The sequence below is a fragment of the Lemur catta genome, chromosome 11, assembly GCF_020740605.2.
Source record: "Lemur catta isolate mLemCat1 chromosome 11, mLemCat1.pri, whole genome shotgun sequence".
NCBI classification, from domain to species: Eukaryota; Metazoa; Chordata; class Mammalia; order Primates; family Lemuridae; genus Lemur; species Lemur catta.
This window is the reverse complement of record NC_059138.1, coordinates 11,729,355-11,751,896: the sequence shown is the minus strand read 5'-3', so window position 1 is coordinate 11,751,896 and position 22,542 is coordinate 11,729,355. Positions and strand designations below refer to the sequence as shown.

The 22,542-nt window shown below is 51.1% G+C and overlaps 1 protein-coding gene across 2 annotated transcripts; it reads left to right on the top strand.

Annotated features, from left to right (window-relative positions):
* The first annotated feature begins 8,341 nt into the window (after positions 1 to 8,341).
* On the top strand, positions 8,342 to 22,485 carry ADCK2 (aarF domain containing kinase 2). Of its 2 annotated transcripts, XM_045565268.1 has the most exons (8): positions 8,343 to 9,481; positions 9,851 to 9,997; positions 14,490 to 14,618; positions 15,698 to 15,793; positions 16,776 to 17,027; positions 18,009 to 18,137; positions 18,869 to 18,922; positions 22,077 to 22,485. In XM_045565268.1, exons 1-8 carry the CDS (start codon positions 8,576 to 8,578, stop codon positions 22,215 to 22,217), a joined length of 1,854 nt encoding a protein of 617 aa, XP_045421224.1. In that variant the 5' UTR covers positions 8,343 to 8,575; the 3' UTR covers positions 22,218 to 22,485. The 2 variants fall into 2 exon arrangements, with proteins under 2 accessions (XP_045421225.1, XP_045421224.1); XM_045565269.1 differs by lacking the exon at positions 18,869 to 18,922 and having other exon boundaries at positions 8,342 to 9,481.
* Positions 22,486 to 22,542: the final 57 nt, after the last annotated feature.

Here is a 22,542-nt window from a genome sequence, read left to right as displayed (position 1 = left end):
ATACTACTTAGTCCCTATTGACTGGGGACCTGAGATTTGAGGGACTTATCAAAGTCATAGGAAAAAAGCTGTGTCTCTACTTCTCAGCAGATTTTACTCATTCTAGAAGCTCTTTGAAGCTTTTCTAGGGCTTGCTGAGCTCCTGAAACTCCTCATGACATACTCGTTTCAACTAAGCATAGTAAACTTTTAGAACACAAATTTTTGCAGGGTGAAAGTATTTTTTAAAAGTGTAAGATGTAAACATTTAAATTTTTGTTTTGTTTGCTGAAATATCTTTCAATAAGTTTTCACTTTCTAAATAAAGATCAGAGACTTGGCTTCTTGGGGGTTAATTACCCCCAAGGCCACAGGGTATAAGAAAGCAAACTGGCAAAATGCAAGGAGAACAAAGGAGCTGAGAGCCCAGCTGGCTGCCTCCCCCAACCCAATGCACAAAACAGCCCAGTGGCTTCCCTGATAGTCAACATCTTAGGTGGCCATGACAGAAAGGAGGCTTAGTGACAACTCCTAGGCCACAGGCTGCTGCTTCTTTATCTCTGAGTTCGGGCATTAACTTGTTTTAGGAAAATACCCCTTGGGTCAGGAATGATGAATGATGCTGGGGTCTGTGATTTGCAAGTTTCTACCCCAGCCTGCCTCTCACAGTTCCCCCACTGCCCCCACCCCTGCTTCTCAGAGCTGGCTGCTCCCATCACTGGGTCACCCTATGGCTCTGTCACCATGACAAGCATTGCACACATGAGCCCCTCTTCTCCTTCCCTGCATGGCCCTGCCCCTTGCTGGCTCCCTGGAGTTTTCCTGGTTCCAGAAGGCTAGGTGGCCCAGGGTAGCCCTCCAAGGTGGGTGTTGTGCACTAGGCCCTGGACGACCGTCTCAGGGTATCCCTCTTCCCTAGCTCCTGACACCGACCACTCCAACCGCACATTCATTCCCTGTCCTCCCTGTCTGTCCTCACTTCTCTCCATGTTGGAAAATGAGGCCTGAGGGAGGAGGTAGGGCTTGGCCTCAAGTCAGGAAGGGTGAGGGTGAGAGGAAGGGGACAAGGTTGATTTTTCTTTTGAGTCTTCAATCCTGCTTCTCCCATGTGGAGCAGCCATGGGCCTCTGCAAAACATCTCTCCTTCCTCTCCCTCCTCTTTCTGCAGCGTCATGTTGAAGAGTGCAGGGCTGGGACAGGATGGCCAAGTCCAGCTCTGGAGCAGTTTGCATGGCCACAGAATCCCAGTATCTCCATCTGTAGGGTGGGAATGGCAAGGGTTATAACCCCCTAATAGTGCTGTTGTGGGGATCCAATGAGACAAGCAAGCAGAGGGTTTGATCCTGTGCCTGGCCCACGGGGAGGACGCACTGCTATCTCCTCTTTGTCATTCTTTTCCTGAACTCCTCTTTCTATTCTCCCCGTGAACACAGGGTGTGTCAGGGTTGGGGAAGGGGAAGCTGGCAGTTGTTCTTCTCTCCCGTCAGAGCTGGATTTCCCCTCTGCCGACCTCTCCTAGGTCTAGGACCTTCTGCTAGAGCCTGGCAGGCAACAGAGAACTTGCTTCAGCTCAGCTATAAGCCAAGGGAAGCGGGAAGAACTGAGGGGTGGGGCAAGGCCAGCCCCATCAGGATGGGGGAGTTAGAGCCTGACAAAGAGCCTTCAGACAGCTCCCTCAAATGGCTCCATTTCCACTGAAATTCCTTTTGGATGCTAAACGTTGACTGAGCATCTGTTCTGTCCCTTTGAGATCCGGCTCCCCTTCCTTCTCGGCCTCTTGGCTGGCAGTATCCCTCTTCTATTTCCTTGTCACCTGCCTGCCAGGGCATAGGTGAAAGGTATACACACAGTGGATGATGGACAAGAGGTTTGGTTATTGATTGATTATATAGAAAGCTGGCATGGGGAGAAGAATCATTTATCTATGCTCAGGCCTGCGAGGTAGAGCAAGAAAAGAACTTACCTTAGGGCAGAGAAAAGTTAAGCCTTACCTTGACACATCCTTGGCTGAAGCTCCCCTGGGCCCCTCCTATCTGGAGACCAAATGCAGGGACTCAGAGGCCCTGGAGCCATCTTGGAGAGCAGTGGGGGCTCCCTGTGTAGTCTTTTGTAGGCACCCCACTCCTTTCCTCTGCCTTTCTCATTCCATCTCTGGGCCCTTCCTCAGCCCATTCTCCCTGCCTCTAGACAGCTGGATGCCAGTTCCTGCCATTCCCACGACAACCACCCGGCTGCCTCCCTCCAAGGAAACAGAACCAAGCCAAGGATCCCAACCAAACCTCAAACCCAGGCTTGGTTTGTTCTTGGTCCCAATCAGATGTAATCCAGGAGGTGTGGGACGGGAGTGGGATGGGAGGAGGGGGAGCAGAGGCCACCCAGGAGAAGGGGTGAGCAGAGCCCAGACTGAGGCCCCAGGGCTCTCCTTCTTCCTCCCCCGACTGCGACTGCGATTTGGGGACAATAATCATTTCTGTTTCACCTCCATGCCCCTAGCTTATTTTAGAGGGTCATTTTTTTTTTTTTTACAAAGAATTAAAGCGTTCATAACTTTATAAGGATAAGTGAATTTATGACAAAAAGCAAAGAACAAAGTCATGGACTTTCCAGGTCATTCACCATTAGGCAATTCTCAAATATTAAGCCCACAATGCCAAATACCCTCTATGCTTACATTCTTTTCTATTCCTTTTGGAGGATCCAGTTGAACATTAAGGACAGGAATAAGGATGTAGTGATTCGCATACGTCTTAGAGGCATGGATTTCTCTGTGTAAGCAGCTATAGCTCTTTGTGGTCACTGTGACCCCAGGACAGAATAGAACAGGACAGTCAGGCCAGCTCTGAGTCTATGCTCAGGATGCAAGGCTCCCATATCTTGCTTCTGAGGGTCTTCCCTGCCTATTTCCTGGCCCAGCAGGGCAATCTCTTCAGACTCAGGGGGAAGAGAGGGGTAAGAATCCTCATCAAAGACTTTAATCTCACAAGGCTGTGGGCTGGGCACCCTGCGTGTGGCCTCAATGCCTGCCGACCCCAGCCAGATCTCAACCTCCTCACCTTTATTTATTTTTTTTATTTTTTTGGAGTCAGAGTCTCGCTCTTTTGCCCTGGCTAGACTCCTCGCCTTTAAATGACTGTACCTCACCACATTGTCTCTCAGAGGCCACACCTTCCTTGGGAGAACCTTTTTCTGGAAGCCCTAATATCTGACCACTTCCTACATCTCCCAGATCAAATCAAATCAAAATCAAAAAGACGGGCCAAAGGCAAGCCAGGTGATGGACGACTGACTGCCCTCGCTGGCAGTGTGACATTGGGAGAGTCAGCTCTCCCCGTGGGGATCCCAGGAGATGAGGCTGACGGGCTCTCAGGTTCTCCCAGGGCCAGCCTTCTCAGGGAGGGGGACAAAGCACCAAGAAGCTGCCTGTTCTCATTCTCACTCTACATTTTCCTGAGTATGTGCCAGTTAGCGTTCATGCTTTACAGAGATTACTTAGTAGGTAGGTTCTAATACTAGCCACTTTTACAGGTGAAGAAAGAACCAGAAAGAGGTTGGCTGCCTTGCCCAAGGCCACCGTGAGTGAGTGCCAGAGCTGAGATGAGCCCAGGCACTCTGACCCCAGGACAACACCGTCACAGCTGTGACCACCGGTCAGGCTTTAGAACAGAGAAGTTATGGGGCCCAGGAGCTGCAGAGCTACACAATGCATGGTGGGGGCATAGCATGTCACAGCTGGAAGTGGACTCAGAGATGAACACACTCAAGTTCCCAGGCGGAAGGAGGGGAAAAGACTTGCCCTGGCCACACTGGGTTAGCAGAGGTGTTGCACCTTGGTAGTGCCAATGCCATGGCACTGAGAGAAAGGTGTCTGGAGCAACCCATCTAGAAAATTAGAAGGTGGGAACCAGAGGAGGAGAAATTCTCAGGAGGAGAAGTAATGGAGTACAATGCAACTAAAGAGTGAAAAGCAGCACAGGAGAGGCCAGTGGGCAGCCTAGCCCACACAGGGTGCGGCGTTACAGCAAGGCACGTGCCCACGACAGCCCCCTCCCTTTGCTCCATCTTTCAGTATTATTCCTTTTTTTTCTTCTTTTTTCTCATTATTTTTATTTTTGTGGGTTTTTTTGTTTTGTTTCAATATTACTTCTGATATTTCTCCTTTCAATATTATTTCTGAAATATCCAGCTTGGGGAGTAGATGCGTGTGGGTGGCCCAGGGCCAAAATATTCATGCCAGGGTCCAACTCTCTCAGGAGGGAATTGCAGGCCATGTGTACCAAGCAGGACCTGGGGATGGGGTGGGGCCAGTGCTTCTCAAACTTTTGATTCTCCTGATAATCCTATTGGGAAGAAAGAAGAAGAGAAGGACAAGGAAGAGGAGAAGGAGGAGGTGGAGGAGGAAGAGGAGGAGGAGGAAGAGGAGGAGGAGGAGGAGAAATCCTAACCTCCAAAGTGATGGAATTAGGAGGTGGAGCCTTTGGGAGGTGATTAAGACATGGGTGGAGCCCTCACGAATGGGATTAGAGCCCTTATAAGAGAGGCCCCAGAGAGCTCTCTGGCCCTCTTTCCACCACGTGAGGATGCCCTGAGAAGTTGGGAACCTGCATCCCAGAAGCAGGCTCTCACAAGAACCCAACAATGCTGGCCCCTTGATCTTGGACTTTACAGCCTCCAGAACTGTGATAAATAAATGTTTGCTGTTTATAAGCCACCCAATTTATGGTGTTGTGTTATAGCCGCCTGAATGGACTAAGACAGGGAGTGTTTCTGGCATCAAGTAGGTAGAGGCCAGAGATGCTGCTGAACATCCCATAGTGCACAGGCCAGCCTCCCCCTCTACACACACACATAAAGAAAGATTTATCCTGTCCAGAATGTCAAAACTACAGAGGCTGAGAAGCCAGGAGCCAGCCAATTCCCCACCTCCACCTCCTTCCCTAGGGTACTTGAATTGGTACCTGTTCTGCATCGCATTTGCTGTGTAACAGTGTTACCTGGGAGATGGTTCCCTTTAAGAGAGAACCACGGCCAGATGGGCCTTTGCATCTTTTCCCTTCTGTCCTCTTCCCAGCCGAGCCTGGGAGCCCTGGGGCAACTTTGGTTGCACTTCACAAGTGAGTAGTGCCACCTAGTGGTACAAGAGTTAATGACACCAGCAGGAACATTTCCAAACACCGGAAACTATTAAACATTAGCCGGCTTTCCGCTGTTGAGAAGATGCTGTGGAAATCAATGAAGACCACCCAAATGAGGAAAGACAGAGGCTTTCTATGGCAAGGAAGTCGGCCACGATCACTTGCATTTGGCAGAGTCAGACACAAGGGGAGACTCAAAGGCTGGTGGGAAAGGTTTCTACAGAAAAAAGGAAAGATTTCAGACGGGCTGTAACTGAAAATTATTGCCAAGGGAAGCTGGAGGTGGGGACATCTTGTGTGATTGGTTTGGAGAGGATGCTTAGCTTTCTTGGGTTAGTCCTGAGTTGGGGGAGGGGGTGAAAATTAGGGCAGCTGGTGGTCCTGACGTTCTGGGCCTATTGCTGCAGAGGTGGTGGTTTGGCTTCCTGGACTGGTTACTGCAGAGGTTGTGTGGGTCACAATTCTGTTGTCATATATGGTCTGGCCATTGTCCCTTTGTCTATTCAGTCTCTTAATTGGTTAATAATTCTAAATATATCCATTCCTGCTGTTACTAATCCTGAAAGGGACTACATATAATTTACCCATGTGAGGCCTGTAGTCCCACTACTGTTGGGAGGCTGAGACAGGAGGATGGCTTGAGCCCAGGAGTTAGTGGTTGCAGTGAGCTATGATCACACCACTGCACTCCAGCCTGGGCAACAGAGCAAGACCCCAGCTCTAAAAAAAAAAAAAGTTACCCATGTGAGAGGTACTTGGACTGCAAGCCAACACCTGTGATTTCTAAAAGCTGCTCTTACAACTTTTGATTTAGGGTTAATATTTGATATAACTGTTTGTTTTTGCTGTCCATAGTGACTTAATATTATGACACCACTCTCCTAATTCACACGGACCTCAGTAATCCCTCAACTTCACTTGCTTGGGGGCTGACTATAGCTCTTGACAGTGTTACATCTTCACTACCACCACCATCACCATCACTACTACCACCACATTACCACCACCGCCCCCCCATAACCACCGTCACTACCATCACCACCACTGTATTTGCCATCACCCCATCACCACCATATTCACCAGCCCCACTATCCACAAGGTCAATGGTTTTCAAACTCTTTTCCCCAGATGAGTAGCATCAGTACCACATGGGAACCTGTTAGAGATGCAAATTCTCGGGCCCCATTCCATACCTACAGCATCAGAAACTGGGGTGGGGTAGGGCCAGCCCTCCAGGTGACTCTGATGGATGCTAAAGTTCGGCAGCCACCACTCTGGATAAATTTCTAGGGTGCCACAAAAGCCTTATTTTAAGTCAGACCTTCCGTAGTGTATCTTCCAAATTTGTGAAAATATGCCTGTCTTATGAAGTACTAAGAGAAACAGAACCATCTTTATCTAGATGATATAAATGACAACATTTGCTACCATTTATCGAATCATGATGCTAAGCACATCACATACATCTGGCTTACTCCTTACAACACCCTTGAGGGGTGGGTACAATTCTCACCTTCATTTAACAAATGGGAATGGAGCCTCAGAGAGGTTAAGTAACTTGTCTCCAAGGGCAAGGTTACACAGAACCAGGAATTGAAGCCAGGCTTATTCAGCTCCAGAATTTGTGTTCTTAATTACTGTTAAACATACTAACTCCTCGAATCATAAATGCAAATCCAGAGGACTCCTAGAGCCTTTAGCTGAACTTGAACTCCCCCCCCCGCCATTTCACTTAAGGAGAAACAGAGGTCTAGAGGGACTTGCCTGGGATCACTAATCAGGGGCTAGCATCCAAGGCCCCTGGTTTCAAATTAAGTCTCAATAAGCCATTTGGTGAATCAGAGACATACAAGAATATTCTACACACCTTTGGGTTCGAGTCGGTAAATAAATCAGGAGGAGGTTAGGGAAGGAGACAGTTAATGGCTGGCCATATTTCAAACCAGTGGTGGCAGATATGACTTCTGCTTGGGGAACTATAAAGGGGTGTGCAGCATCTTTAGGAAATGGCGAGTGGATTGTTAGTTAACAAGGCAGGAGGAGCCATTGGCCACTCCCCATTCCTGTCTGCAGCAGCAGCCCGCATCTCACAGTTTGCGCTGCCAGTGGCCGTCACACTTCTAGCTGTGGGAACCATGGGCACGGGACTGTCCTTGCCTCTGTCGCGCTACGGGCCCTTCTACTTGTGATGCCACAGACCCACCCTCGGCCAGACTTCTGTGGAAGTCTCTCACCTACAAGGAGATAAAGGCTGTTGACACGCAGAGGTGACCCTGGTGCCCCAGGCAGGCAGACTCACAAATCCCAAGGGCAGAGAAGATGGCTGAGGACGAAGGCCATTGGTCCCTTCAGTGGCTGTGTGGCTGATTCCGAAGTTCCACCTCTCTCCTATTGGTCACCAGGGCCATGTGACCTCCCTTTGGTTCTTCGAGGTTACAGACACCTATTCTCCAAAAGCTCACACCAAACTCCTTCCTATTATAGGGTTTTATTCTTCTGCCCTCCTGCCCCAAGGCCTTCCCTGGCCTCCCCTTTCTCTCCAGGTAGCCCCATGTTATGGGTGCCCAATTTTGACTTCGCGACACACTTTGAAATTGTACATTTATGTGTTCCCGTTAGGTCCCCTCATGGCGTGATTAGCCTGTAAGGTGTATCCACGTCCCTGGGGCCAGCACGATCCCTAGCTCAATACTTGTTACTGAGGCTCAACGGAGAGATTTGCCAGCGCCACCCCACCCCGCCCCCAAAGGGGACCTGTGTTCAGAACTTGCCTTCAATTCATGGCTTCCAAGCTCTTTGTAATAACGAAAGCTACGAAGAAGTCAGTGGAGAAATGGACGCGGGGGGTGGTGGGGTGGGGGGACGACACGGAGGGAGCGTTTGCGTGTTGTGTTAAATCTACTTCTCGGACCCGGGACCCACGCGCGGGCAGTCTGGGCGGGTGTTGGGGCCGCGTCCCCTTTAAGGGGCGGGTCCGGAGCGAGCGGGCGGGCGGGAGCGCCGGGAAGACGCAGCCGCGCTGGTCCCGCGCCTCGGCCCCGGCTCGCTCCTCCCGCCCGCCCGGCGCCCCGGCCCGGGCCTGCGCTTCGGCCCTCGGCGCGCGCCCGGCCACCCTCGCAGCTCCGCGCCGGCGGCGGGGCGCGTGGTGACCCTGCGGCCGCCGGCCCTGCCTCCGCTCGCGCGCCGCCTCGCGCGGGGCGTCCGCCCCGGCCGCGCCCGGTCCGCGGTCAGTTCGGCTCTGAGCGCCCCCTCCGGCGCAGCGGGGTCGGGCGAGGAGACCGACCGCACGGCAGCGCCCCGCGGCCCCGGGGTGGCGTCGGCGGCGCTGCAGGGTCGGGGCTAGGCCTAGGCTGCGCGCGGAGGTCTGGTCTCAGGGTGCGGCTCAGCGTTGCCCAAAGCGTCAGCCCGGATGGCGGCCCCGTGAGCCGAGGGCAGGCAGCCTGGGCCGTGGGGCTCTGGAGAGGATGGTGACCCCCTGGCGCTTGTCTGTCAGGCTCTGCTTGTCGCACCTAAGGGGTTTTGAACTCAGAAAGGAACTCGGCCTTCTAAGACCCTCGGTGTGCTCTCGAAATGCCAGACTCTGTTGGCTTCTGCTGGGTACTTTACCCAAACTCATCTCAGCCTGTGGGGACATTGACGAGGGGGCCCCTGATAGCTTGTGCCGACAAAGGGTCCGCTGGAGTGACCCTGCGGAAAGCGGGCCAGTGGAGAGGTTCCCCCAAGCAGGGCCGCTAGGCTGCGTCTTCCTGCATCTCCGCATCTGGCTCCGGGCCGGCGCCCTCTTGTTGAAATTCTTCCCCCTTCTTCTACTCTACCCCCTGACCTACCTGGCTCCCAGCGTCTCCACCCTCTGGCTCCGCCTGCTTCTGAAAGCCACTGAGACCTCAGGTCCCACGTACATCAAACTGGGCCAGTGGGCCAGCACCCGGCGAGATCTCTTTTCGGAGGCTTTCTGTGCGCAGTTCTCCAAGCTGCATGTCCGAGTGACCCCCCACCCTTGGACTCACACTGAGCACTTTCTGCAGCAGGCATTTGGGGAGGACTGGGGGAGCGTTCTCACCTTTGAGAACCAGGAACCTGTGGGTTCAGGCTGCGTGGCCCAAGTGTACAAAGCATATGCCAGCACTACCTTCCTGGAGAAGGACAGCATCCGGAGACTTGGCGGGGCCTCCTGGCTGCAGCCTTCCTCAGAAGCTGCGGCAGTCAAAGGGCTGAGAGAGCTCTTTGGGCTCCCCGGAAATCTTGCTGACCAGTTATTTCTAGAAAGGCTGCTCCTCCCTAAAGCTGTCTTGGTTGGGTCAAATGCTGGGGTGTCTCACGTCCCTGGCCACTGCCCTAAGCCAGATCATCTCATCCCTGTGGCAGTGAAAGTAAGTGTATCTCTAACAGATAGCTCACACCTCCCCTCCCCGCTGGGCTTTCCCAGATCAGAACCCCCTATGCAAGTCACCCCCCCATTGCCTTCCATTTATTTCTATTTGCTTGACTGATATCTGAGTGTGTGTTACATGCAAGCTGTTTTGTTTCTTGGCTTGAGGGAGTGGTGGTATGAATCGTCTGATAGAGGAAAAGGAGGAGGATTTGGAGTTTACTGCCCCTGGGGGTAGAGGAAGGAGCATCCTCTTTCCTCTGATGAGAAGCTCCCTGGCTCCTCTGATGGTGGGACCCAGCCCTGGCTGTGTCAAATGTGTCCTCCTGTCTGATTGCCCCTCCTGTCTCACTGTTGCTCTTTCTGGCAGGTGTTGCACCCTGGCCTGCTCTCTCAGGTGCATATGGACCTGCTGCTGATGAAGATTGGCAGCCGAGTCCTTGGACTTTTGCCAGGAATCAAGTGGCTTAGCTTGCCCGAGATTGTGGAGGAATTTGAGAAGCTCATGATCCAACAGGTAAATTCTCCTTCCCTCAGCTGTAAATAGCACCCAACATAGTTCTTGCCATTAGCAGCTGCTTAATAAATGCTAAGTGAATGAGTGATTTCCCAGTGTGTCATGGCTAGTGTGATGTTTTCGTCAGGGTAGGTAACACTCACTGGTAAAACAACACCCAGATGTCAATGGCTTAATGCGGTGAGGTTATGTCTTGCTTATATCCAAGTTCCATGCAGGTGAACTGAGGGAGAGAGAGGGAGCTCTGCTCCATAGTTTCCGGGACCCAATTTCCTCCCAAGTTTGGCACTGCCTTCTTCAACATGTGTCATCTGGGCTCAGTGTGGAATAGAGAGAAAGGATCACATAAGAGATTTTGCCACCAGGCCTGGAAGGGGTGAATGTTACTTCTTCCCAGTCTACGGAGCGTTAGTCACATGGGCCCAAGGTAACTGTGAGGGAGCTTAGGAAATGCAGTCTTCCTTTGTGCCTGGTAAGAAAAAAGAAATGATTCTGGTGGAACATACAGCATTTTTTCTGCCACAGTCAATGACTGAACTCCAGGGTGAGGAGAATAATTAGCAAAGTCACACTCTGTTACTTTGTTTTGCTTTGTTTCCAGGGCTGAGTAGACAAGGACCTCCTCCCTATTCACTTGGGACATTTGTATAAGTGGCCAGACATGGTAAACACACTTGGGGTTGGGCGAGACTCTGAGTAGGCATTTGCACTGGCTCCCTGTTGGATAGTGCAGGAATTGGCAGGTTTGCAGAAGCAATGTGCCAAGTCTTCATTTAGATCTTCTGATTTAAGATTTTAAATCCTAGGGATTCATTTTAATGTTCAGCAAGTCTCTTAGTCTGTTCTGGCTGTTCTGTTCTGGCTGCTATAATGAAATACCATAAACTGGGTAGTTTATAAACAACAGACATTTATTTCTCACAGTTCTGGAGGCTGAGAAGTCCAAGATCAAGGCATCAGAAGATTTGGTGTCTATAGTGAGGGCCTGCTCCCTGGTTCATAGACAGCTGTCTTTTCACTGTGTCCTCCCATGGTGGAAGAGGTGAGGATCTCTTAGGGTCTCTCTCTTTTTTGTGTGTCTGACAGTCTTGCTCTGTTGTCCTGGCTAGAGTGCAGTGGCATCATCATAGCTCACTGCAACCTCACACTATAGGGCTCAAGCGATCTTCCTGCCTCAGCCTCCTGAGTCGTTGGGACTACTGGCACTCACCACCACGCCTGGCTAATTTTCCTTTTTTTTTTTTTTTTTTGAGACAGAGTCTCACTCTGTTGCGCAGGCTAGAGTGCTGTGGCATCAGCCTAGCTCACAGCAACCTCAAACTCCTGGACTCAAGCAATCCTCCTGCCTCAGCCTCCCAAGTAGCTGGGATTACAGGTATGCGCCACCATGCCCGACTAATTTTTTCTATATATATTTTTAGTTGTCCATATAATTTCTTTCTATTTTTAGTAGAGACGGGGTCTCGCTCTTGCTCAGGCTGGTCTCGAACTCCTGAGCGCAAATGATCCACCTGCCTTTGCCTTCCAGAGTGCTAGGATTACAGGCGTGAGCCACCACATCCAGCTTTCTATAGGGTCTCTTTTATTAAGCCAGTAATAAGGGCTCTGCCCTAGTGACCCAATCACCTCCTAAAGGCCCCACCTCCTAATGCTATCACTTTGGGGGTTAGCATTTCAACATATGAATTTTGGGGAGACACAAACATTTAGACCATAGCAGAAAGCTTTGCTTTATATTATGGAGTAGTAGTGTAGTTTTGATAATAAAAGCAGATTAAAATGGAGAATATAGCTTCTCTTCCAAGAGCCATCTCTGAATTAATTACTGTCAGTTCTATTACCCATCTGAGCTTTAGTTCCCCTTGTAGAAGTCTGACAGACCTCATGGGGTCCCATCGCTTCAAACTCACGTCTCTATGTCTCACCCCAATTGTCTTAACAATTGGCTCTTCCTACTAGGCCTATCTTTATCTCTCAGTAGTCCCACCACATTCCTTGGCTGGAAACCTTAGAGTTGTGGGTTCAGGTGTATATGTGTGAGTATCTCTCTCTCTCTTCATTCATTTATGGATTCACATAACAGTGATTGAAAACTGTTAGAAGCTGAGGAATTAAGAAAACAAGTGAGCTTTTCCTATCCTTAAGGAATACAACTGGCCTTCTGTACCTCTGGGTTCCGCCAAAGTAGAGTCAACCAACTGTGGATAGAAAATAGGCCAGGTGCGGTGGCTCATGCCTGTAATCCCAGCACTCTGGGAGGCTGAGGTGGGTGGATCATTTGAGCTCAGGAGTGCGAGACCAGCCTGAGCAAGAGCGAGACCCCGTCTCTACTAAAAATAGAAAGAAATTATATGGACAACTGAAAAATGTATATATAGAAAAAATTAGCCGGGCACGGTGGCGCATGCCTGTAGTCCCAGCTACTTGGGAGGCTGAGGCAGGAGCATCGCTTGAGCCCAGGAGTTTGAGGTTGCTGTCAGCTAGGCTGACGCCATGGCACTCTAGCCTGGGCAACAGAGTGAGACTTTGTCTTAAAAAGAAAAAAAAGAAAATGCAGTTAGGGGCTGGGTGCAGTGGCTCACGCCTATAATCCTAGCACTCTGGGAGGCTGAAACAGGAGGATCACTTGAGGCCAGGAGTTCAAGACCAGCCTGATTAAGAACAAGACCCTATCTCTACAAAAAATAGAAAAAATTAGCTGGGCATAGTAGCGAGTCCAGTAGTCCCAGCTCCTCAGGAAGCTGAGGCAGGAAGATCACTTGAGCCCTGTAGTTTGAGGTTGCAGTGAGCTATGATGATGCCACTGCACTGTAGCCAGGGTGACAGAGTGAGACTCCATCTCAAAAAAAAAAAAGAAAAGAAAATGCAGTTAGGCCTTTGATGGTTGCATCTGTACTGAGCAGGTACAGACTTGTCATTCCCTAAACAATGCAGTATAACGACTATTTACACTGTGCTTACCTTGTATTATTATAAGTAATCTACAGACAATTTAAGTATATGGGAGTATATGTGTAGGTGATATACAAATGCTATACCATTTTACATCAGGGACTTGAGCCTCGTGGGTTTTGGTATCTGAGGGAGGTCCTGGAACCAATCCCCTGGGGATAGCAAGGGAGGACTGTACAGAGTGGACAGAGGGGGCTAATATGTAAATACTTGCAAATAAGATGTGATCAGGAGTCCCCACAGGTTCGGGTGGGCTCAGCTGGGGCTCAGAAGAGGACAGTGCACCCTTACCCTGAGGGCAAAGGCTCCCTAGGCTTGAGCTGAGTATTGAAAGGTGACTGGTGTTTGCAGTTGGACCAAATGGGGGAAGAACATTCCAGTCAGAGGCTGTACGGAAGGCAGAGGAGAGCAGGGGCATCAGACAGTCTGGGATGCTGGGTGAGGCTGGAGTCGTGGGTGGTGAGGAAGGGGAAGGTGCCACCTGAGACGGACCTGCAGAGAGAAGCAGGGGCCAAATCCTGACCCACCTGGGTGCCATCCTAAAGGCTGCAGCCTTCCCTGTGCAGGCAGATGGATGGGAGAGAGGGAAGATGGGGACAGGGACCCACCTGAGGTACCTCTTTTGGGGCTCAGGTGACTCAGGTGAGAGCATGTGCCTTGGGAGCAGCAGGGGAGGGGGCTGTCTCATGGAGGGGAAGTGGGAAGGTGTGATCTAGGTGGTGACTGAGTACATGGGGTGGTGAAGGGAAAGTCCGTTCAGACATAGAGTTTAAGAGTGTCTGGGCTCCCATGGGGTGACGTGCACATGTGGAATATGTCAGTCTGGAGACTGGCGTTGAGGTCTGGCCAGTCAGGTGTTGTCACCACGAGGCACCAGCCACGGGGCACGGTGGAGGTCAGGACTGGGGAGGGCATCGGCCTCAGGGGGGCCAGGAGACCACTGCCACGGGCCAGTTAGAGAGGCATGGGGGCCTGCAGAGCCACGGCCAGCGTAAGAGAAGAGGGTTCAGGAAGAGCCGGGGCAGTGGTGGCGCCAGCCCCAGATGCCGGCATCAAAGAGGTAAATGGAGAGGAAAATGGGGCTGGGCCTTTGAGCTGGTGAGCAAAGGCCGTTGCCAAGTGTAGTGGTAGCAGCATGCGTGCTGGGGTGCAGGAAGTGGCTACAGCAGGGTGACCCTAAGGAAGGAGAGTGCCAGAGGCTGGGTCATGGAAGCCAAACCCCTGGGCGACAGGAAGGGGATCCATTGACTGGTGGGAAGCGGGTGGGTGGGCAGGGAAGGATGGCATAGAAGCAGCGTGGCCCCAACCCTGCCAGGGCACTTGCTGTCTGTAGCTTCAAGGAGTTCATGCAGAGATCCTGGGCTTTGGGGGCAGCCTTGAGCCACTGAATATCTTCTTCCAAGTTTCTTGGCAAGTTCTGTGGGGAAAATGGGTGGGAAAGGCAGGGTGAGTCTCCTGGCTTGCTAGCTGCTTGGCATGTCCAGTGTTGCTGTCCCTGTGCCCAGACTAACCCTCACCCTTTCTCTCTGTTTCTCTGTAGATCGACCTGCGTTATGAAGCTCAGAATCTAGAACACTTCCAGCACAACTTCCAGAACGTGAAGGCTGTCAAATTCCCCACCCCTCTGCGTCCTTTTGTCACCAGGGATGTCTTGGTGGAAACATACGAAGTAAGCCTGGCGGCTTCCCCTACTGTGCCTTTGCTCACAGCTGGCCCACAGGGGGCTTAGTCTGGAGGGATTCCTGTCTGTAACGCTTTGGGGAGCTGGGACACAGTGGCAGGAGGGGGAGACGGTGCAGCAAGGCAGCCGAGAACGCTGGACATGGCCTCAGACTTCCTAGATTTGGAAATCTGCTCTGCCATCTTATTGGCTGGTGACCTAAGAGACAGAGGCAGCGGTTCCTGCCTCCTAGGATTGTCCCAGCAGTAAATGACACATTGAATGCAAGACGCGTTTGGCACAGAGAGTGTGCTCCACGGCATTTGTGGCATTTGCTAAGCTGTGCCCTAGTCCAGCCTCCTCTTTAGAGATGGTGATATGAGATTCAGGGAAATGACACGAACCCCCAGTGTGCCTAGCTGTGTGACGTTGAGCAAGTTAGTAAACTCTCCGGGCCTTGGTTCTTTTATTTGTTAATTAGGGATACCAAGATCTGTCTCCATGGATTGCTTTGACAGTTAAACTAAGCCTGCGGTCCCCAACCCCTGGGCAAAGGACGAGTAGTGGCCCTCAGCCTGTCAGGAACCGACCTGCGTCATCTGTATATTTACAGCTGCTCCCTGTCGCTAGCGTCACCACCTGAGCTCCGCCTCCCCCACCCCATGGAAACTGGTCCCTGGTCCAAAAAGGTTGGGGACCACTGAACTAAGCCATATACAACCTTATTTACATTCACTAGCTCCCCTTTCTTCTCTCTTTGCTTTCCATTTTCCTGCTCAAGGCCACGGAGCTCATTCCCGTCCCTGTTGGCTGGTTTCTGACCAGAAGCTAGCTGTGTCAGTCCAGAGTTGATGGGTTTCCTTTCTCATAAACCTCCGGGACTTCTTGTCCTTTGAGAACTAGAAGGAATTGTAAATACATTCAGATCAGCGTGTGGCTGATGGACTGATCAGGGGCTCTGAGATGGCTGAAGCTCCGGGTTATTTCCCAGTCTGCGGGAGGGCAGCACTGCGTACCCCGTGGGGTGAGGAGCGGGCATCTGGCGGCTGGCCAGGGGAAAGCTGTCCTCTCTCTGCCCTTCCCTACAGGAGAGCGTGCCTGTGTCCAGTTACCAGCAGGCAGGGATTCCCATGGACTTGAAGAAGAAGATTGCACGGCTGGGGATCAACATGCTTCTGAAGATGGTGAGCTCAGTCGGGGGCAGGAGTGGCGCTCAGGCCCGCACTTGGCTGGGACCTGCTTGGGGTCTGGGCGGGAGGGCAAGCCTAGCAGCAAGCTGCCACAGGGAGAAAGTCTGCTCTAGAGAGCGCTGAGCCTGCAAAAATGCTCGTATATCCAGAGTGTCAGTTAAGCCAGTGGTCCCCAAACTTTTTGGCACCAGGGACCAGTTTCATGGAAGACAATTTTTCCACGGACTGGTGGGGGAGAAAACGTGGGATGGTGGAGCTCTGTGGCCCAATCCCTAACGGTCCATGGCCCAGGGGTTGGGGACCGCAGCGTTAAGCCCGTTCTTGGTGGCTGGTGCTATGGGAAGAGCAGTGAGCACGACCCACTCACTGCTGCCCAGGCTACCTGTAGTTTAGACGAACAGCCAAGTTGACATCATATGTTAAATGCTGCTTTAGTCATTTGGTCAGCAAGTATTTACTGAGCACCTGCCACATGCCAGGCATTGACGCAAGTGCTGGGTTTGCAGGGGAGAGCAACGCTGACGAGAGTGCAGTGTTCGTGGAACTGCTGTTCAGTGGGAAAACAGGCAGTCAGCAAATGGTGTGCAGGGGAAGTTCGGGTACCAAAGGCACGTTTAGGAGGGGCTTGTGCTAACCCAGGGGTTCATTCAGGAAGTGGCTCCTCTCAGCTGGGACATGAAGGAGGTGTAGGTGTCACCGTGACAGGATAGGTGGCAAGGGGTTGTCCAGAGAGAACGACCAAGGCCGGGGATGAGTGAAAATAATTTTTCTCTTGAAAACTTCAACTTAGCACGTCCCCACACAAACTCTGAACTGATGACATCCAAACAATGAGCTTTATAAAATGTACACCTCTTTACAGTTGTAGTAGATCACTGGGAGCTTATTGTCACCCTGGCATTTTGTCTGCATGTGGCCTGGTGGTGCTGGGGAAGTGAGGGTTGACCTGGTCGTGAGCAGTGGGATCTCTTTCCAGATATTTGTGGATAACTTTGTGCACGCTGACCTCCACCCCGGGAACATCCTGGTCCAGGGCGCCGACAGTCTCTCCTTGAGCCGGGAGGCGCAGCTGCAGCAGGTGGATGTCTGCGACACGCTGGCCGTGGCCATGGTGCCAGCCCTGCGGCCGCTGCGCCTGGTGCTACTGGACGCTGGCATCGTGGCGGAGCTGCAGGCCGCCGACCTGAGGAATTTCCGCGCGGTTTTCGTGGCTGTGGTGTTGGGGCAGGTCAGACCCACTGGGATCATGGCAGACGGGGGTGCATCTTTTACGCCCCAGGGAGCTGCCTTTGTCTTGATGTGGGCTCCTCAATCCGGCCATTCTGGCAAATACCCACCTTGGCCAAACTCCTGCTGGAAGTGAGAGGAGTGGGGAGAGGAGAGGAAACGAAGCCACCCATGGGATCTGCTGTGAGAAGGGGCTGGAGCCTGACTCAGGCCAGCTCCGAGCAGCTCGTGGTTTGGGACTGTGGGAAGAGATGCCTCCTTTCCAAATGCTGCTGCTCGTTGCTAGTTTCTCCTCCTCCGGCAAACGCCTGGCGGGCACCGGGGACACTGACTTACTGACCGGACAGTGGCTGCCCCGGTCTGTGCTGTTTGCTGGGAGATGCCAGGCTGGCGAGATGCAGCAGCCCGGAGAGCTGCTTCTCCAGGGGGGCAAGGCACACTGGAGTCTCTGGGGTGGAGGATGTGAGCAGTTTTTCAAACCTCCCCCCTGGTTCTGAGGGGCTCTGTGGTTGAGAATTATTTAGAGAAAAGGGATTCAGCAGAGCCTCTACTGAGTCAAGTTAAAGTGCAAAATCAAGGGTGACCATGGTGAGATCCTCTGGCCGGCTGGCCAAGAATTATCCAGCAGGAAAGACCCTGGGGAAAAGAGAGCTGATTTAAGAAAAAAAAAAGAGGAAAATTCAGGGGAGTCCCTGCTTCCAAGGCTTCTGAAGAGGCAAACCCAAGGCTGGAGCCTGAAGCTGGTTTGCAAGAGTACCCTGGGCCAGGGTCAAACACCGAGGTGCACTGAGGGGGCTGGAGGTGTTCCTCTGTACAGGTTTGCGGAAAGGAAAAAGGCACAGCTCCAAGAGGAAGAGCCAAAAGTGGGATGGTGGAAAATTAGGGTGGAAGCCACTAAGATGTGGAAGAAGTCTGGGCAGAGCTTCCAGTTTTTTTATGCTCACTCGACTCCACCAAGTCACTTTTCCTTTGTGTCTTCCAGGGCCAAAGGGTGGCCGAGCTCATCTTGCGTCATGCTCGGGCCAACGAGTGCAGGGACGTGGAGGGGTTCAAAGCCGAGATGGCCACGCTGGTGACCCAGGCCAGGAAGAACACCCTCACCCTGGAGAAGGTGGGCAGGTTGCTTGAGGGGCAGAGGCCTTGGAGCGTCCACTGCTCTTGCCCTTGGACAGAGCAAATCCCAGGTCTAAGGGGGACTTCTCTATGGGGAGAGTTCTCAAGGGCGTGTGAGTTTTAAGGCAGATAACACCTCACATCTTTCAGGTATGAGGGGGCCCAGTGAAGTTCCTGGCTCTCAGGAGGGGCTCCTTGGCTAGGCTCTCCTGGGGTGGTTGCCATGGCAGTGACCTTTATCCAGGGTATAGCTGGTCTTCTGGAGGCGGCCAAGCATGGATGGAGGGAGGACTGTGGTCTCCGAGGATGTGCTCAATGCTCGTGTCCCTCATTTAGACCTAACCCACATCTAAATGACTCTGTATTTTACACACACTTCTGACTGTTTTCTCCCAAGTTCATGCCCACATCAGCAGGAGTGGGTCGGAACAAGGAGTGGCCACTGACACCCTGGCACTGCTGCTCTAGTGTGTCCAGAGGTGATTTTCAGTGGTTGCTGCAGGGATGGGGTAGACGGGCCTCCAAGATGTCAGTGCCTGAGTCTCAAGGTGGGAGTTGGGCTTGAGTGGGAGTTGTCCTTTCCAGGCTTTGTCAGATAGTCCCTTCCCGCCCGCTGGCATGTGTGTGTGTGTGTGTGTGTGCGGTGGGGGTGTTGGGAGCGTGTGCACGGTGGGAAAGAAGTGGTTCTGGGAGGCTCACATCTGCATTGGGCTTCATGCTGTTTTCCAGCTTCATGTTTCCAGCCTCCTGTCCAGCGTGTTTAAGTTACTGATGGCTCACAAGGTGAGGGGAGTCTCTGGGGAAGGCGGGATGGGCAGGGCGGGGCACAGGGTGGTGGGAGCTGCTTCTCTTCTCTATGTTTTGAAAGCATTTTAGTAAGGAGCCATCTGCATGAAGAATGCTGGTTTTGTTTCCCAACGTGGACCCAGCAGGGCCTTTCCTTCCTAACATGGTTAGTCTGTGTATCTCTCAAGTTTATGCAGTCTAAGTGTCTGTGATACTTAGATGGAGAAAAATGGATTTAAAAATATAAAAACAGCCTAACTCAGACATTACAAGCCTTTTCCTTCCTTGGTTCATGTTAGTGATGCTTGGTATTAATGTAAGTGATACTTTGCTCTTTGCTGAGCGGGTCAAAGTCCTGAGGACAGGACAGGGCCTGCCCGGAAGAGGGAGGGAGGTGCCTCTTGTCCTGGTGCTTTCAGAGGCCCCAGCAGGGCTGTCCTGGCCCCTGCCTGGCTGTTCCAGTACCTTAGAGCACAGGATGCAGAGCAGGTAGACGAGGTCACATCAGTTCAGTCACTCTACTCCCTCCCCAGCAATGCTGACCTGCGCAAGCCTCCAGGGTTGCCACCAGGGCTGGATGTGTCCATGACAATAGTAATCACAGCAGTGTGCTGAGAGTTCCCTCTGCTTACCCCAAGGTACCTAGATTAGGTATATAACATTTATTAGTATCCGATTTAATCCCCCCAACATTCCCAGAGGCAGGCACCAATGCCCAGAGGCCAGGCAGCTTGCCTGTGGCAATGTGGCCTGGGGCAGGATGGGGACCAGGCACCACAGGCTCAGCCCACTCTGTCCTCCTGCCTCCAGCGCTGTCACTCTGCACATCTGTTCCTCACACTCAGTGTGGGACACAGTGGCTAAGAGGGCCTTGAAGGTTTGCTGCTGCTGCTGTTAGTCACAATCGGGAAGAGCAGACAGAGGGCCTAGGGTAGCTATTGCATTCTAAGCGCTTCACTGGATACTTAATATTTTAAAAATTTATAAATTTTTAATTCTGGTAAAAAACACATGCTAAAATTTATTCTCCTAACCATCGCCAAGTACAGAGCTCAACTGGTATCCACCAAATTCACATTATTGCACAACAGATCTCTAGAACTTTCTCATCTTGTGAAACTGAAACTCTGTACCCACTGAAGAACAACTCCCCATTTCCCTCTCCACCCAGCTCCTGCTGACCACCATTCTGCTTTATGTTTCTGTGATTTTGACTGCTCTAGATATGTCATGTAAGTGGAATCATACAGTATGTTGTCCTTTTCTGATTGGCTTATTTTACTCAATATAATGTCCTCAAGGTTCATCCATGTTGTATCATGTGACAGGGTTTCCTTCTTTTTTTAAGACTGAAGAATGTTGCGTTGTGTGTATGTACCACATTTTCTTCATTATTCTGTGGATGAACATTTGGGTTACTGCTACCGCTTGGCTGTGGTGACTAATGCTGCAATGAACATGGGAGTACAAATGTCTATTTAAAATCCTACTTTCAAATTTTTGGATATATCTCCAGAAGTGAGATTGCTGGTATCTTTTTAGTTTTTGAGGCACCTCCGTACCGTTTGCCACAGCAGCCACACTGTGCACAAGGGGGCCAGTTTCTCCATACCCTCAGCAACGTCTGTCATTTTCTGTTTTTTTTTCCCCCTTGTGGCCATCCTAATGGTGTGAGGTGATATCAATTGCAGTTTAGATTGCATTTCTCTACTTACTAGGGACTTTGAGCATCTTTCCATATGCTTGCTTGCCATTTGTATGTCTTCTTTGGAGAAATATCTATTTGGGTGGCACTTAATTTTTTAATAAAGTATTTGACAATAACATAGAGGTAAAAGAATCTAATACACACTGGAGAACTCACCACCCAACTTAAGAATGAAAGCATTCCCAGCAGTTTGGGAGCCCTGGGTCCCCAACCTGACCAGAGCCTGGGGGCCAAGAACCCTCTGTCCACCTTCCTGTGTCCAGGCCGGAGCCCCACAAGCAGCTGGTGGGAGCATACTGCTTTCTCCTGAGTTCAGTGGTATCCACCAAATTCACATTGTTGTGCAACAGATCTCTAGAACTTTCTCATCTTGCCCATCTGACCCCTAGACAACCTTCCAGGCCTTAACTGAGACAAATACTCTTCAATTTCTAACAGAATATTTTCCCACGAGTCAACCTTTCATTTCCTGACTTTCTGTTCACTTGAAAAACAGATTCTTGATCTTCTAGGTTTAAATCCTGGCTTTATTCTTCCTCACCCAGTGGCCTTGAGTAAGTCATTTAACCTCCTTGAGCCATCACTTCTTTCTCTATAGAATGGAGATAATGATAGTACTTTTGAAGATTGATTGAATAATCTGTATACATTGTTATCACTATTAACCTGGCTCCAAAGGGGAAGCTGTGCCCTGTTTTGAGCAGTCAGTTGTGTGTAGTCTTTTAAAAAGGCTACTACTGTAGGCCGGGTGTGGTGGCTCACGCCTATAATCCTAGCATTCTGGGAGGCTGAGGTGGGAGGATTGCTCAAGGCCAGGAGTTCGAGACCAGCCTGAGCAGGTGTGAAACCCTGTCTCTACTAAAAAATAGAAAGAAATTAGCTGGACAACTAAAAATATATAGAAAAAAATTAGCTGGGCATGGTGGCGCATACCTGTAGTCCCAGCTACTTGGGAGGCTGAGGCAGGAGGATCGCTTGAACCCAGGAGTTTGAAGTTGCTGTAAGCTAGGCTGACGCCACGGCACTCACTCTAGCCCGGGCAACAGAGTGAGACTGTGTCTCAAAAAAATAAAATAAATAAAATAAAAAGGCTAGTGTAGATTTTGAAGAATGATCCTTATTTGGAGTTATAGCTTCTGTGATGTCTGTGAAAAAATATTTGTTTATTTTTAAGTCATTCATTCATATACACACAGACACAAACCTAGAAAAGTATATACTGTATCCCCAGATTTTTCCTGAATATTTCTAGTAGATGGGAGGTTAGGCGAGTAGGTGATGTTGGTGGGAAAATGATGGGGTAGAGGAAAGAACGTCAGGTAGATGGTAAAAATCCCAGGGACAGGTCCAAGGGAGGCCGACAGTGGGCAGCAACACGATTATCCAGGTCACTTGTCTCTGTATCAGTTGATTTCAGGAAGAACCACTGTTTTTCTCTTTCAGGTAAAGCTTGAGAGCAACTTTGCCTCAATTGTTTTTGCCATCATGGTGTTGGAGGGGCTCGGCCGCTCTCTGGACCCCAAGCTGGACATCCTGGAGGCAGCAAAGCCCTTCCTTCTTAGAGGACCAGCATCCTCCTCCTGACAGTGGCAGCGGGCTCAAGAGCTGATGGCCACTCCCAAGAGCCTCTCCTGTGGCAGCTGGAAATTTTAAAATTGGGACGTGTGGCGGGCACACCACTGCTGTCACTCTGATCTGGTTTCAGGGTCTGTTTAAAAGCTTTGGGTTGTTTGGTGAGTGAAGGGAGGGAATGGTCCTTCCTATTTGGTTATGGAAGCTGGGCCAGGTGCCAGGGACACTCTATTTCAGGGAAAATGTTCTACAGAGGACGAATAAATTTACTTATTTTGTTTTTCTGTCTTTTCTTCTTAACCCTCTAACGTCCTTGGTCAGGCAGGTCCTGCTGGCA

Coding starts and splice junctions, on each gene's coding strand:
- ADCK2 (XM_045565268.1), top strand. CDS start 8,576: ATGGTGACCCCCTGGCGCTTGTCTGTCAGGCTCTGCTTGTCGCACCTA. Junction 14,619..15,697: donor TCTTGGTGGAAACATACGAA/GTAAGCCTGGCG, acceptor CCTTCCCTACAG/GAGAGCGTGCCTGTGTCCAG. Junction 18,138..18,868: donor ACACCCTCACCCTGGAGAAG/GTGGGCAGGTTG, acceptor GCTGTTTTCCAG/CTTCATGTTTCCAGCCTCCT.